General features: G+C 56.8%; 1 protein-coding gene across 1 annotated transcript in view; it reads left to right on the top strand.

Moving 5' to 3' along the window:
• The first annotated feature begins 10,148 nt into the window (after positions 1-10,148).
• Positions 10,149-16,967, top strand: part of LOC103268168 (double-stranded RNA-specific editase B2-like) — a 12,765-nt gene continuing 5,946 nt past the window's right edge. Inside the window, exon 1 of the mRNA XM_021716361.1 lies at positions 10,149-10,452. Coding sequence (XP_021572036.1) covers positions 10,149-10,452 — 304 coding nt within the window. The remainder of the gene's footprint in view (positions 10,453-16,967) is intronic.

Here is a 16,967-nt window from a genome sequence, read left to right on the forward strand (position 1 = left end):
TCTCAGCCTTTCCCCCTCCCCCAACATGTCTCTCCCTCCCGCTGTCACTCGGCCCTCCTTGGGTTCACCCACCCCTGCCCGTTCCCTGCAGGACCTGGGTCCAGGTGTTGTTTGCTTCTGCATCTGAGCTCTGGCTTTCGAGGGCTCGCTGGTGCACATGGTGGCCTGGGTCTCCACGGGGCCTCGGCACTGAGGTGCATGCGGTGACCTGGGTGCGCTAGGGGCCTTGGCCCACAGCTCTGGTCATTAGTGATGAGGAGGGGACAGTGGTGGCCTCGAGCACACAGGAGCGACGCCATGTCCTGCGGGTCAGGCAGAAGCTGTGGCCTCCGACATGCCATTGGCACAGACAGCCCCGTGCATCTGCTGAAACCAGGTCCGTGCATCGACCGGGGATGCCGGCACGCGGTGTGAGCAGCGTCAGAGGGCCACGTCCCCATTTGTGCGCGGAGGCACGTGTATGCTGATGGCTCGACCATGAGCGTCCGTCACGCACATTATTTGTACAGAGACCATCTGACCATGTGTGTGTTCATCTGTTTTCTCTCCTGCACAAAAACAAAAATCAAACCTAGGCCTTAAGTGACGGTTCAACTAAAGGACCTTCAAGGACAAATACAGGTGAACTATGCTAACTCAGTGAACCAGTGACACCCACAGCTCTGTGGAGGAGGGGTCTGAGGACACGAGACGTAGACGTCTCCGTCCACAAAACGGTGGAGGGGCCCAGTGCGGTGGCTCACACCTGTAATTCCAGCATTCTGGGAGGCCGAGGCGGGAGGATTGCTTGAGCCCAAGAGTTCGAGACCAACCTGGGCGGCATAGCAAGACCTCATCTCTAAAATCACCCAAAAAAGTAGCTGGGGGTGGTGGCGTGTGCCTGTAGCCCCAGCTACTCGGGAGGATGAGGCAGGAGGATGACTTGAGGCTGCAGTGAGCCCCGATCGCGCCACTGCACTCTAGCCCGGGTGACGGAGCAAGACCCTGACTCAAAAAGTAAAAAATAAAACAATAAAGATAATAAAACAAAGGTCATGCATGCTCAAAACTCCTCACTTCTAAATTATTTTTCTGTTTCCTGTGCTCTCGAGATTACTCACACCTGCTATACCTGTTTGATAAAAATATCACTTTGCTGGCTCCAGACGTCTGTCTCTGCCAGTCCGTGCTCAGTGACCCCACACTGTGGCCCGGAGGTGGTCACGTGACAGCAGTCAAGCTGTAGAGACCAGCGTGTGCTTTTCTTCTGGGAACTGATGGCCCCGTGCACCCTGGATGGAAGCATCGTGAAGACGTGTCATGACCACGTGTCTGGGCTGCTGGACTCGGAGGCCCTCCCTCCGTGGAGCCCACCATCCCCCGAGCTCTGCGCTCCGTGAGGCGGGCCGTGTCGCCTTCCATGCCATGGGTTCCGGCACGGTTGCACATGTAAGGCAGGGAGACATTTCTGGGAGAAATATGGACAGAAGGACGAGAGGGCGGGAAGGAATCAACAGCACCCCGAGGGACGGTGGCTTGGAGCTCTCCCTGCATTGGCAGCGCCTCGTGGAGCTGACAGGAGCTCATCCGGGGTGGCATGTGCGGTCGTGTGTTTGCCCTCGCGTGTCCTGGGGGGTATGTCCTCTCACGTTTGTCCTCAAAAGTCCGGGACGGTGTGTGCTGCCATGTGTTTGTCCTTGTGCGGGCAGCCCTTGTCGGTGAGTGACCGAACCCCCAGGGTCATCCTGCAGAGACATCCAGTCACCGTGGGGACACCAGGGCAGGGCAGCCAGCCTCGCCTCGCCCCCCATGTCGTCCGTCTGGGGCCCCTCGTTGGGCCTCGTCCCCGCCCACGTCACAGTGCGGCGGACGGGCCGTGTTTAGCAAGTGCACGCTGAGCTCGTGGAGACGGAGCTGCCTTCTTGTCGGCCACCACGCACACGGAGCCACGTGGCGGGCCACAGTCTGGAGCCCGGGACGTTCGAGGTCCGTGACCGTCCAGAGTCCTGCACAGGCAACTTTGGGAAGGGGCAACCTGTCTTCCGCCCACCACAGCTGCCTGTCCTGCTGCCAGGGCGAGGACGCCGTGCCACCCTGCATCTCAGGCTCGGAAACGTGGGGCCGGCTTGGGACCACCACTGCTCACCCCAAGGCTGGGACGCTGGTGCCCCTCAGCCTCAGGCCCCAGGTGACACACGGAGGTGGCCACAACGCCCCAAGGGACCTGAGATGCACCTGGGGGCCTGGTGAGGGCTCCTTGGAGGACGCAGCCCCTTTCCCAGGTTGGCCCGGGGTCCGAGTCCCTGCTTCACCTTGGCATGGGGTGGGGGCGTTCTCTCGGCTCCACCCAGAGCCGTGGGCATGGGCGGGGTGTTTGGAGTGTGTGGGCGTTCTTCGACTTTCCTTGGATGGGAAAAGACACCCCGAAGCCTAGAGTGGGGGATGCCGGCTAATTCTTTTTCTTCCAGAGCAGTTTTGATATTGAGCATAACAGAAGACAAAATCCAATTCCTTTGGTTTGGAGCAGAGTCATCAACATTAGCAGGAAGATTCCTGGGCCGAGAAAGTCTTGGAAGTGGACTTTCCTTTCCACGTCTTTCAGTCAGAAAGAAACGACACCGCCTTAAAGAGGAAGCCCGCTCAGATGCTCCGGGAGGCACAGCCATCCCCTGCGGGGAAACTGGCTTTACACAAAAACAAAACAAAATCTCCGGGCCGGGCCATCCCAAAGCCCAGCTGCTGAAGAGGGTGAGCGATGCCTCCAGCCACAAGAGGGAGGATCAGAGGCGAGGGTGGTGAAATAAACCCGTCCCCCCCAGGACTGAGAAGCAGCGCAGTGGGTGGGACGATTATGGGTGGGTTCCCTCAGGAAAACGCAATAAAGAAAACTTGGAAGGAGGTGAAAAGCAGCCCAGGCCCCACCAGCCGGCTGTCGCCACGCCCTCCTCTCCCCAGCCCAGCCTCCTGCGCTGGGAGTCCCGCTCTGCCAGTGGCTGTGAAGGTCCTGAGCCTGGACCCTGGCTCTGTCTTCAGGTCACGAGCACGTGGGGCGTGCACAGCGCGATGCCAGCAGCCATGCCCTCCCTGCCATCCTGTTCTGGGGGCACGATGCTCCCGCCGATCATTGCCGTGCATTTTGTTCCCAGGAATCCTGGTCCAGAAGCTCCCTCTCTCCCAAACCCCCGGGCTGGACTTGGGGTATCCGTCTCAGGGTGGGGCCCGGAGCCCGCCCTGGCAGGGCGGAGCCGAGGGCTCCCTCAGACCGGGGACGGGAGACGCCGCAGGCGCAGAGGGCAGATGGCACCCACGCCTGCTCCCGGAGCCACGGACACAACCCAGGAGGATGCACCCACATCGGCACCCCAGAGCCAGGGACACGGCCCAGGAGGACACACCCACGCCTGCTCCCAGAGCCTTGAACAGGACCTCCCTGGCGGGCTGAGGTCACGGGAGGTGGTGCTTACCCTGTCTTGTGGCCTCCAAGTGCAACCCTGGGGGCAGACCCAGAGGGCGCCGCAGAGGAGATGGCCGGGTGACGCGGGAGCAGAGGCGGAGCGAGGGAGCTGCCCGCCCAGGGCACCAAGGCTGGCGGTGAGCCCCGGAGTTGGGGGGCCAGGAGGACGCCCAGAGCCGCCGGAGGCCGCAGGCCCTGCCCACGCCTCGGTGTGGGACGTCGTCCAGAACGGGAAGGGGACGCGTGCTTGCTGGTTCCGCCCCGCCCACTTGTGCCACTGCTGCAACTACCCTGGAGGCCAATGGCAGCGTGGGAGAAGCGACCTCTGTGCACTTTGGGAAATCCCCGAGCCACATAAAATCCCAGTCAGCTCGTCCTCAAATCCTGCCGCTAGTGTCACCCTGTGACGAGGGACTGGGCCAGGCACGGTGGCTTGAGGGGCTGAGGTGGGCAGAGACCACCTGAGGCCGGGAGTTCACCACCAGTCTGGGCAGCGTGGCAAGGCCCCATCTCCCCAAAAAAAGTTTTAGATAAAACTTAAAAAAATGTAAGGCGGAAGGAAAAGACAGAAAGTGGGTTGTTTGACGATGTCGATCCACTTGACCTTCAAGACTGCAGATGGGGGTGAGTCTCCCAGGGACCAGCCAAGCCTGGCCCTCCCCTGGGCGAGGAACAGACTACAGCAGATGCCGTCGTCCCACCCGAGTTCCTGCAGCCACGGCCTGTGCTTCCGGCTCCAGAGAGCCCGTCTACACCAGCACCAACAGGCAGACGCAGTCTCCTGAAAGAACGGGGGAAGCAGCACTTCTGCGTTTGCTCGGAGAGTCAGAACTTGATGGCATATAGAAATCTAAATCTTCTGGAACGAATGTTCCTTTCGCCACGGTTTCTAATTTTAAGCACCGAGCTTGATTATTGATCATAAGGTGTCTTTAAGTGAACAGATGAAAACTTTCTCCATAAAAGCGGGCTGGAGGACGCCAGGGCTGCTCTCTGGAGAAGCAGGCACGCCGGACCCCTGGACGTGGGTTTCAGGCCATGAGGAGGTGGTCCTCCTGGTGGATCGCGGCTTGGTTCTCTCTCGCGCTGGGTGCCCCTGCCCCCCCAGCCCTCCTGGGAAGTCCCGCCCTGCTCGCTCCTGGGCTTCCCGCAGAGCGCTGCCCGCGCGATGTCCCATCTCAGGTGTGGGGCCCGGGAGCGCCCGTTCTCAGACACAGCGAGACGTCCGCGGTGGAGTGCGAGACCCTTTTGCTCCTTTCTAAATGCAGGCGCACGGCGATTACGCTCCAGCTGAGTGACATGCCGTATCTGGTGATGGGAGCAGGGTGCTCTCGCTGACACTCCCGGGTCATGGCCCTGCTGACCCGACGAGGGGCACCTGCCTGGCACCTGCGGCCGCGGCCTCCTGGCTCCCCCAGGGAAGGGCCGCCTCTCCCCCGCCCCCAGGGGACTCTGCCTGGCCCCGTGAGATGGAGACACAGAGGGCGAGAGGCCGGCTTCTGCAAGATGCAAATGAGTCGCAAGTTGGGACCAGGGATCCCCTCGGGGAGGAGGAGCCAAGCCGGAGGTCCGGGGATGGAGGGGCCGGGGTGGAGGGGCCCAAGATCGAAGGGCTAGGGTGGAGGCTCCAGGGGTTTGGAGGGTCCCGGGGTGGAGGACTTGGGGGAGGAGGCCTCCGGCTTCCCCCAGACCTGTACCTTCCCATGCCCCAGAAACCATCGCCTCAGGTCGAGACCTGGGCTCCGTGGAGGCGCCAGGACCCAGGAGTGGAGAGGCAGGGTCGGGAATAACAGCTTCACCGTTGGTCTCTGAGGATGTCTGGGTTTCACCAGCGTGCTGGCGTATAGACGTGGTGGCAAGAGAGTTTTGGGGAGAGAATGGAGGCATGTGTGGACCCAGGTCGCTCCTTTCAGCTTACAATCACCCGAGGCGGCTCGGTGTGCCCCAGCCCCGGACCCCAGTGGGGCGTCCCGTGCTTCTTGGGTGCCTCACGCCCCAGACCCGTGACCAGCGCCAGCACCCACCCCGTCTCAGTCCTCCCGAGCAGCAGCAACACAGTTCCGCAGACCAGATGCCTCGTAAGCAGCAGGCGCTTATCCCTCAAGGCCTGGAGGCTGAAAGCCCAAGATGGAGGTGTGCGGACTCGGGGTGAGGGCCCGCTTCTGGCTGCATGTCCGGCACCTGCTCTGTGTCGTCTCATGGGGAGGATCCCTTTTATGGGGCACCGGTGACCTCGTCACCTCCCAACACCGTCACCCTGGGGTGAGGATTCAGCACGTGGGCTTGGAGACCCACACCCAGCCCACAGCGCCCAAAGCTGCAGCTCCCTTCTTCCCCACTTTCACCATGGCCTGTGGGCCTCCGGGCTGTCCCGGCTCCCACTCTGTTTCCCAGGGCTGTGAAGCAAGCACCCCAAAACCTGGTGACCTACAGCCACAAGCCTGGTTTGCCGAGGTGCCCTGCTTGCAAGCTTGGCTCAGCCCGGGCCACTGGACCCGCTTTCCCGAGGGCAGGTTGGCAGCGGGCCGGGGCCCTGGCTCTCCTTCACGCTGTCCTCCGGAGCCTCCCGGGACTTGGGGACGCCCCCAGAAGGCTCAGGCGGGGCCCGGGCTGGGGTGAGGCCACACTGTGTCGCCTCGACCTCTGGGCTGGGTGGGCTCAAGGGCACACGCAGCCCACCCTGTGGGTGTCGGAGCCACATCTAGGAAGAGCCTGTGGGCCGATGGCCGGGATGCAGTAGGAAGGGGCCGCTGTGCACCGTGATGTTTCCTGCCGGCCTTTGAAGGCGACGCGTGTCACGAGCCTTTCTCTTCCCAAGTGCCTGCTGTCGCCACACCCAGGTCAGGCCTGGACTTCAATAACGTTGGATGACCGCAAATAATGTCGTTTGAAATGACAGGCACACGGAGGGGCGGGTGGCGCCATGGGGCAAGGAGGGGACCGTGGAAGGGACCGTGCGTGTGCGGCCGGCGCTTCTAGTGCTGTCACGGGTGGCCTGACGGGGCAGGAGGGGGCAGGGAGGCCAGGCGGGAGGCCGGTGGAGGACAGAGCATCCCGAGCAGGGAGGGTGGATGGGCAGCGGCGCCCTGAACGGCAGGCGCCCCAGGCGCCAGCCCACACGGGACCTGGCAAGGGATCCGGCAGGCGGGGGCATCCTGCGTGCTTCCGGGAACGTGTCGCAACGGACCCGAGGCAGCGCAGCTCTTTCCCATTTTCGGGTGGACTCCCGTCAACCTGGCGGCATCACGGTCCTCTTGCAACTGTCCTCACCCTGACGCCCAGCGTCCTGCGAGTGTGTCCGATGGCGTCCACAAGGACAGCGTTGAGTCCGGGCTCGTCCGTCTTGTCTTTACTCAGAAGCCCCCGGGGGGATCCCGGTCACCGGGGAGGGGCTGGCCCTTCGTGCAGCGCTGCCTGGCTGGGCACGATGCCATGGTCAGGCAGGCAGACAGGGAAGTGTCAGGTGGGAGCGCGAGGAGGGGAGCGTCACCCCTAGACGGACTGGAGATGGCGTGGCCCCTCGGGTGCCTTGAGAACTGGACGCCGCCGTCATGCCCAAGCCGCGGTGGCCGAGCACCGCAGCCTGGGCGACTCCTAAGCGTCAGACACCTCTCTCGGTTCAGGAGGCCAGACGTCCAAGGTCAGGCACGGCACACTCGGTGCTTCCTGGTTCGTGACCAGCCCAAGCAGCGTCAGGACCACGCGGAGGCTGTGGGACCCGCACTCACTCCCGGGTCCCACCCAGAGCTTCTGTGTGGGCAGATGGGTGGGGCCTGAGAATCTGCGTCTCTATGGGGTCCACAGGTGGTGCTGCGCGGCTGGCCTTGGCACCTCACTTTGAGAACTACTGAACAGCCTGTGTTCGTCCGCAGCGAGAGGGGGTGCGGGGTGACCCAGCCGACCAGCAGCGGGACCTGAGTCTAGCCTGGCGCTTTGGACTCCAGTATCCATGCTGATGCTCTGGCACGAGTCCTCAGCCTGGCTCGGGTGGGAACCACGGGGAGCACTGAGAACACTGGCGTCCAGGCTGACCTGCCAAGCACATCAGGGTGTTTGGGGAGCCCCGGCACCGGGAGCTCCCCAGAGCCGCCAAGCGATCCCAGCAGGTGGGCCAAGGTGAAGCCGCGGGTCCACGGCCACCACCAGGGCCGCAGGCAGGTGGGGCCCCAAGTCCTGGCCGCAGACATCGCTGCAACGCCAGTCACATCTCTCGGGGCCACGTGACGGCGGGAAAGCAACAGCCAGGAGCACAGAGTGTCCCAAGAGGCAGCGGCGACGCTGGTCCCCGCCCGGCCTCTTGGCTGGCACCCAGGCGGTTGGAAGCGGGCCGCCCGCAGGGCCTCATCCTCACCCAACGTCCAGAAGCCTCCATCGCAACGGAGCGAGCGGGTTCACCTCTGCTTGAAGAAAGGCACTCTTTCTCCAAGCTCTGCCTCACGTGCCGGTGGCATTCCAATGACTGGCAAACAGGCAAAGATACGTTTAGTTAGGGATTATCTAGATTGAAAACTAGACCTGGAATTTTTTTCACCATCAACATTGCAGTAATATCAGCTGGCCGGACAAAAGCAAGGTATTTTTCCATTTAATCCTGAACGCTGAAAATTCTCCAGTTTATACCCAGGAAGACACTGGATTTTATTGATCGTGTCAGCTGAATACGTTTAAACTCTTACAGCCAGGCAAGGAAAGGCTGATTTTCTCTTTATTGTAAAGGTTGCTAGGTGGAAACCAGACACAGAAGTTGTTTGTCTTCTGATAGTCCTGTAGAGTCAGAACCACTCAAACGTGTTCCAGAAGCTTCGTTCAAAGTCAATGCCCAGACGGCCTCACGCACTTGACGCCTCTTCTGGGAATCCTGATTTTAGGTGTTAAGTCTTGACTTGTTTCAAGGAAGTGCTTTGTTATCGATGGAAAGAACATGCATTTCCCTTCTTTTAATTGACACGAAACCTTCCAGCTCCACTCACACCACTCACAGTCGGAACCAATGGGTCCCGCTTCGACCGTGACCGGAGCGCTCGGCCATGAACGGCCACCTTCCCGCGGCATCTTCAGATCTGAAGAGGAGGCGTCTGGCGCACTCAGTGCAGGAGATGCTGCTGATTCCGCCCTGTTCTGGGGTCTGTCCTCTGGTCCCAGATTTAGAGGAACAAGCTAAATCTCTCAATCACTCTCAAAAAATCAGTGTTGCTTCTTGAAGGAAAAGCCCAGATACAAAAATAAAACCACTCCTCTCCTGGGTGTCCTAGAAGTTACACTCACCAGGGAAAAGTCAGAGAAAACACTGACTCTGCAGAGCCACGCCAGTGTGTCCGGCTGTCGTGGAGGAAGTAGCTCCAGGCAGGCACATCGTGCGCCGGGGCCCCAGCCCCTGTGGCAAGTGCCTGTGTGGCCTGCGGAAGCGTCCTCTCCTTCAGACGCACTGGCATCTGCCCTCCGGTCGAACGACGCAGGTCCAACAGCCAGCCCTTCCCTTGCCTTCTGAGAGCCACGGTGGGACTCCCAGAAATGACCGCAATATTTTTTTAAATGAAGTTATGCAAATCTGATAGACTGAAGTAAATGTTTCATAAAACCAATGACTGTTTAAATTGTAGGACTAAATTGTTTGTATATAAATATTACCTTTTATATTCCATTTGAGCTTTATGTAGATGAGCACATTACTTTAATGACCTGCATTTACGGAGGGAGAGAGGCAAAGTGGCGCCCTGAAACCCTCACCAGCCAGATGGTGCCTTTTCTTGCATGAGATTAAAAGATGTTTCTCATTCACCGAGATGCTTCTGAGGCAAATTAATATCGCCGGCTAAATTGCTTGTGTTTTTGGAATAAAATTTAAAGAGAACTTTTTAAAGCAATTGATGTCACGGGTTCTCCGAGCAGATTGCTCTCCAGGTAGAGAGACATTCGGTAATTAATGGAAAGAATTCTGTGTTAATTGACTGCTTCGGGAAGAGAAATATAATGAGTCCTGATGAATCATGAAAAGAGATGTGCGGCTCGCAGGGACCCACGATTGCTCTAGCAGCGGAGAAATGTTAATTAATGGGAAGAACAATGATGTAAGAAATGGGCTGCACGATGCCCGCTGCCCACGGACACCGGGCAGTCCATGCGCTGTCTAGAGTGGAAACCACAAAGCACTGCCTTCAGTAGCAGAGACATGGGACCTCTTCCCACCCAGATTTCGGGAGAAGAGTCCAGTGCTCCTGGCGTTTTGCTTGAAGAAGCAAAAACACTTGCCCAGAGCTATATTTATTTCCAAGAAATGGCCTTGCAGTTCACCTCCCATCTGGGCCTCTGAAATCAAAATCATCTCCAGACCAAAACAAGGGCATTTATTAATGTCATTTAATTTCAGCACAATAGGTCATTCTGACTGCAAAGGACAAGGAGTGGGGAACGCGGTTTTCCCTGAGCCGAAATAAACAAATTCAGTTTCTGACATTTCCCTGCTGAAGTGAGGAAAAATTCAGATTCTCTTTGGGGACAGAATGTCTTTTCTAATCTAATGTGACGTCCCTCGGCAACCACACACCTTCCACTCCGCCCGCCGACTCAGGTTCAGAAAGGACGCCAGGTTTCTCGGCACGCAGGGCCTGTCGGCCCGGGTCCCAGCGTGTCGCCGCCACCCCAGCGAAGGCCCCGTGCCACCCCCCTGGGCCTGGCTCACTCCGGGCCCTCCCCACATCTGCCCAGGGCGGGGGAAATGACGCACCGAGGACAGCCAAAAGGGCAAACGGGGCTGAGACTTTGCACGGGAGCCGGACCCGACGGGTGGGCCAGGCGCCCTTGGCCAAAGCGCCTGCTGACCACCCACTTCCTCCACAGGTGGAACGTGCTGGGGCTCCAGGGCGCGCTCCTCTCCCACTTCATTGAGCCCGTGTACCTGCAGAGCGTCGTGGTGGGCAGCCTGCGCCACACAGGCCACCTCGCCCGCGTCCTGAGCCACAGGATGGAGGACGTCGGCCAGCTGCCTACCTCCTACCGGCACAACCGGCCTCTGCTCGGCGGTAAGAGACTCTGTCCCGGGGACCCGCGCCCTCCTCCCCGCCTCCAGGCCAGCCGTGGGCAGAGGGTGCCCGTGCAGGCTGGTGGCTGCTTAGGGTTAACGAGCAGAATGGCGACACCCCGGGGCCGGGCGTGGTGGCTCACGCCTGCAATCCCCACACTTTGGGAGGCCAAGGTGGGAGGATCGCTGGAGTACCAGGAGTTCCAGAGAGCTGGGCAGCATCGTGAGACCTCCCCTCTACAGATTTTTATAAAATAAGCCGGGCAGGGTGGCACATGGCTGTAGTCCCAGTGGTTCAGGAGGCGGAGGCAGGAGGATGGCGTGAGCCCAAGAGGTCGAGGCTGTGGTGAGCCACGATTGTGCCACGGCAGCCCAGTCTGGGCAGCAGAGTGAGACTCTGCCTCAAAATAAATAAATAGATAATATGTCCGGCTAAGAACGTGTCAACCTAAATAAAAACAGGGATTTGGGGTTGTGTGAGAGGTGGGTTTTAGAAAAGACACTGAGAGAAATTCAGGCCCAGCTGACACCGTGGAGCAGTGCAACATGCCGGCCAAACCCTGAGACACTGTCCATGCCCCGTCCCAGGCAGCCTCTGCTCCACCACAGCCAGCACACTCTGACGGAGGATTCCTGTGCTGTTATACGCTATTCAGATGATGATTTTAGCCGGGCTCGGTGGCTCAGCCTGTAATCCCAGCACTTTGGGAGGCTGAGGTGAGTGGATTGCCTGAGCCCGCAGGTTCGAGACCCGCCTGGGCAACTTGGCGAGACCTCATCTCCACAATAATCAAAAAAAAATTAGCCGGGCGTGGTAGCGCGCCTGTAGTTCCAGCTACTTGGAAGGCTGAGGCGGAAGGATCGCTGGATCCCGCGGTGGCCGGGAGTGGCCACTGCACTCCAGTCTGGGCGACAGAGTGAGACTCCAACTCAAAAAAAAAAGATGATTTTTGTTGTTTCAGATGTGCAGCTGAGCCTCGCCCCTGATGTCCCTCCTGCACGCGACCCCTAAGCAGTGCCTGTGTCCGCTCTTGAGGGACATTTAAAAGCCAGTCACGTGGGGGGACGGGCTGGAGGGACCAAAAATCACCTCCTGGGCCCACTGTGCACAGGGGAGAGCGGTGGGGACCCTTAAAGCCCCGACTTCTTCACCACGATTCCTGCAACCATGTAGACAAAAACTATTTGTTCCCCTTAAAGCTCTTGAAATAGAATGACATTTTTTTAGACACCAAACATGTACATTTTGAAAGGAAATCGTCAGAATTTCTCGCAACGAGAGAGAGAGCGATCTTGCATAGAGGTGATAATAGAAAGCACACTCAGACAGGCAAATGAAACTTCTTGAAGCTCCCTCAAGGTCAGTCTGCAGGGCTGCCTGGGCAACACTGCTCCTCCGTGAGCAAAGTGAAGCCCTGCGGTTCAGACGTGGCCAAGTCAGCCTCGAGTTACAAGGGGGCAGACAGGCTGGAAAAGACACCCTTAGTGGGACCGTCATAGGATGTACGTGAATGCTCTTGCAGGCGACACCCTGTGTTTTAAAAATTCTGCACAGACCCCTCCAAACCCACGGCCAAGCTCCAGGACCAGAAACCCACATGGAGGTTGTTTCCATCCCTTCGTCCCTCAGTGGGCACTGCTTTTCCTGAGAACAGCTACCCTAAGGAAGTTTGCCCCAGTTTTCCCCAGGGAATTTAACAAGACGAAAACTATGATGGGAGTCGTAATTAATAAAAAGCCATGCTTTGAATACTTATCCTTTCAGGAAGAAAGTGAGATGAACTAGAAAGCTTGTTCAACCCAGCTGAAGATGTGTGCTGCTCTGAGCTTTTAACCTCAAGAAAAATATCACACAATGAAGGGGGAAAAAGTTGGGATGAGATAAATTTTTTGTTCGTGTTAATGGCATATTTAACAGACATGTTTTCCAGTGATTAATTTCCAAGTCCACACTGAAGATAAGATGATGGTTATCTTACAGCCTCCCCCAAGGTCATGGCAATGAACATGGAATTTGAGAGATAGACCCAGAGAATTGATTGTTAGAACCATGAGTTGTTTAAGACTCTGGTTTATGTTCACACGAGGAACATTGCCGTATTGGTGATAAAATAGAGAAGAACATCAGCTGTCTTTCTTCACAGCACATATTTTCCTGAAATAGTAAAAATGACTAGCTGGTGTATCAGAAACCCTTTCAGACGTCCATGTTTCACAGAAACTCAATTTGTCAGGAAGCAGTTTGGGGACTTATTGAAATGCTCACCAATGCTGGCCTGTAACTTTTGCCTATACCACCTATTTTTTTTTTTTTGATTCAAAATATCTCTCTGTGGCCATTTATATCCATATTTTTGTGTGAGTTCAATTTTTCAAAATGTTATCACACTAAGTTGAAGAAGGCTTCTTTAATTCAGGAGAAATTTCTGAAATTAATGATCATTAATTGTATTTTGCAAAATAACTCAGTGAGATAACAGCAAATATCTTCCTTCATCCAAACAGTAAGTAATGTGCAATACTATTTTTACATGAGAGTAGACAGAGGTATATTATGGCAAAATCCACAAATTTTTTATCAATACTTAGGATAAAACTCATGAGCTTCAAAAAAGTATTTCAGCAGACTGTTCTGCCTTGCAGTCAATTTATTCTCCTGTGCCCTTGCAGGAATTTTCAACAGAAAAAGTTGCACATTCTGCTAGAATAATCTAAAAATAATCTTAAAACTTTTCATGAACACCAACAAAGTTACATTCAACAAAAAACAACTTAATACGAAATTTCTATAGATAAGCCCAGAACTTCCTAGACAAATTAGATGGCACAAGGTTTATGATAGATTATAGAAAAACTGTATTTTAGTCTTCTGGAGAATTCTTTTAAAAATATTTTAGAGATTGATTAACTTTCATTTAAATTCCACCGTGATTTTACGGTGTTGTTTCCCCTCAGAATTTAAGCAACAGCCGTAACTGCATTGCTCGTGAAGATTTTACCATTTTCTCCGAGAAGACACTTCTCCGTCAACACATTAAGCTGATCCAAACCTGAGGAAGTTGGTCAGCGCGATCCAGGCATGCGTGCGCCCATTTGACAAAGACGCGCTGCTCACTCACTGGGTGCCAGGCACAATCCTACCTTAGGCCGAGCACATTCCCATGGGGAAGACGGTCAAACATACCCACACAGTAGGAGTGGTTTGTAGAAAAGCGGGGCAGGGTGGGGTTAGAAAGGGACCCTCAACTCTAAACAGGACCGGGAGCTCATGAGAGGGTGACATTGGCGCAAAGTCCTGGAGGAGCGAGAGAAGGAAACACGACCGGAGCAGTGAATGGGAGGAGGGTCCTCGGCATCTTAGGAGACAGATGGGGATGCCGCAGCGGGGGGGGGGGCTGACTCGCCAGGACACGCACAGGGACGCCGGCTCGCCTGCTTGGTGTTGAGAAACACCCGGCGAAACATCTGAGTGGAGATTTCTGTTGCATCCCCAGACCGGAGATGAGATCCCGGGGGCCCAGCTTCGGGGGTGACCAAGGGGTGTGGGGCTGTGGGGAAGAGGATTCAGGAGAAAGTCGCCCAGTCGCCCCGCCCTGCCACCACCTTAGATGCCAGCCTCTCTCAGCGACGAGGAGCAAAAGTCTCTTTTCTAAAAAGACATTGCACGGTATTGAGGACAAACAGGCAGAGTCTGGGAGGCTGGAGCGCCCCAGCCCCCAAAGCAGCGCCGCGAACACCGAACGCCGAGCGGGCCTTCTGGATGACCCCAGGGGGCTAGCGGGGGAGCAGAGCGTCCCAGGCCAGGATGTGGGGCGGGACAGAGGGGCAGGGAGGTGAGCGCCTCCCCGGAGGTCCCTGAGAGGCTGGGAGGCTGGGAGGTGCTTCTGCAGCCACCGAGGGCACAGGCCAGGAGGATTCAGGTCTCCGGTCTCCCCGCGTTGGAGACACTCAGGCCTGCATCTGGGGCCCAGGTGAACCCCTGAGGGCCAGGCCCTGACAGAACTTACAGCTCCACCTTGTCTCTGTGCCTAAATGTAAATTAAGATGCCCGACCGCAAGGGAGATCACTATCACTCGACAAAAAAACTGTAAATGGAATATTGCCACAGAACAGAAACTGAGTACAGAAGGAGGGAAGACCAAACCCGGCAGAAACTGCAGACCGGGAGCAGACGCACAGCTCCAGAGACCGGAGCTGACAGACACAGACCTCAGTGTCACCACCCTCAAGATGATGCAAGAGACTCTTTAAAAGCCAGGATGGAAAACTCAGGGGGAGAGATGAAAGTTTAAAAAAGAACCAAGTGGGAATTTCAAAATAAGGGAAATCAAGCAATCAGTTTAACAAGGGATAATAGCAAATTAGACACAGCAAAAGAGAGAGTTTATAAATTGGAACATAGTTTTGAAGAAAACAACCAGATGCAGCAAGAAGGTATATTGGTTAGAGTTTTCCAGAGAGACAAAAAGTAGGAGGATAGGCAGAGATAGATAGTAGATACCTAGATTATAGATAGAAGATATAGATGCATAAATAGATAGATAGATTTTAGGTACGTAGAGATTTGTTTTAAGGAATTGGCTGGCACGGCGGTGAGGTCTGGCTATTCTGACATGCACGGGGCAGGCCTGCAGGCTGGGAGTTTGCATGGGAGTGGAAGTTGCCGTCCAGAGTCCGAAGGCTGCACCGAGGCAGTTTCCTCCGGGACCTCAGTCTTGGCTCTTAAGGCCTTCAACTGACTGGATGAGGCCCACCCAATTTACAGAGGGCAACTAGCTGCACTCAAAGATACAGCATCAAATGTTAATCACCTTGAATGACACCGGCACAGCAGCATCTAGGGTTGGTGCTGATGTAGCACCCGGGCACTGCAGCCCAGCCAAGTGGACACACAAAATCACCCCTCACAGATGGAAAACACAGGAGAGAGGCAGCAGTGAGAAAGTCTAGATGCCTGTGTAGGCGTTGGAGAAGAGAAGAAAACGCAGCTGAAGTGACGTTTGAAGAGATCCTACCCAAACGGTCCAGGACCTCATGATGAAAGTGTCAGCCACAGACTCTAGGAAGAACTGCTTTAGTGCTCCTCTCGGTAGTAAAATCACTGGAAAACAATGGAAAAAAGCAGTCAGGAAAGGAAAGACAAATGAGCGTCACAGGGGCTGAGTCAGAGCAAAGTTTGTTCTCAGAAGACAAAGGACGAGGAAACGGCGTCTTGAAAATGCTGAGAGAAAAATTGCCTCCACTTAAAACCTCAGATCCTAAAACCTGAAATCGAGGAAAAGCATCCTTCAGAAATGAGGGCCAGGAATGCCTCCAGACAGGCAGACGAGGCGCTCCTCCCCCCAGACACGCCGCACTCAAGGAGAACCAAGCATGGGATTGGGCGGAAGGAAGGTGGCCCGGGTGGATGGGGCAGAATGACGGGCGGGTCGTCTGCGCTTCCAATCTGTCGACGCTGGCTTTTGATGACACGCTGGGAACTACAGCAGCAAGAAAGACGCACTTGGGAGCCAAAAGAGGCTACCCTGCCCCCAAGTCCCTCTGCCTCGTATCTTTTGAAATAGCGACCATCCTGGCAGAAGCCAAGAAACTCATCGTTATGGAGATGAAAAAGGAAGAGGCTGCTGCCTTCCTCCTGCATGGAAATGTCTCCTCTTCGGAGCCCCCGCGTGTCAGCAGCCTGTGCGTCCAAGCTCCCCCCCCCCGTGCTTGTGCCTGTTCTGCCCTGCAGAACTCTCGCCTGGAGCCCATCCAGCCCTGCAGACCCGCCTCCCCGGGGAGTGAGGGGGTGAGGCCACGGCTGGGCCTTTGTGTCCTGGCTTCAGGGCCACCCCCCAGTCCTCCACGATTCTCACAGCAGGAGGGGGCAGCTGCCACCTCATTCCCACGCCGTCTCCAGTCTCCATCGCCCGTTCCGCCTTGAATGGGCTCTATGGAAACCAGGCAGTAGCTGCGAAGCTACTGGCCATCGCAGCGGGGCTCGCAGCCGCGACAACAAATGAGACGCCTTTCTTGGCCTTCACTGTTGGCCCGAGGCCTTAAGCCCACACCGTTTACCAGCTCCACTCCTACTACAGGTGCCTGCAGAGAGGGGCTGGCTGGGGGGCAGGAAGAGGGAAGGAGGGAGAAAGGAAGGAAGGAGGGAGAGAGGGGGAGGGAGGGGGAAAGAAAGAGGGGGGAGAGGGAAGAAAAGGGGGCGCCATGCCCAGCGACTGCCAGGCCCTGTAGCGCCGGCGTGGCCGGTGTTGGGGGCCTACGTGGAGGCAAGGGCACCCGGTATTCTGACCTTTGCTCCATGCTGGCTCCCTCGTGTGCCGGCCTCCAGCTCCGTCCGAGTGGCCGTGGGGCCCTGATGGGGCTCTTCCTCACGGCCGCGTGGCGCTCTGCCGCGACACTGCCCTTGCCAAGGCAAGCACGGATCTTCCTCCGGCAAGGCGGCCTGGAGAGCTGGAGAGCCATGGCTGCCCTCACACCGTGGGGCGGGTGGGCGCCCCCTCCGTGCCGCGGCAGGCCGG

This window comes from Carlito syrichta, unplaced genomic scaffold (genome assembly GCF_000164805.1).
Source record: "Carlito syrichta isolate Samal-C Ts95f unplaced genomic scaffold, Tarsius_syrichta-2.0.1 Scaffold308796, whole genome shotgun sequence".
NCBI classification, from domain to species: Eukaryota; Metazoa; Chordata; class Mammalia; order Primates; family Tarsiidae; genus Carlito; species Carlito syrichta.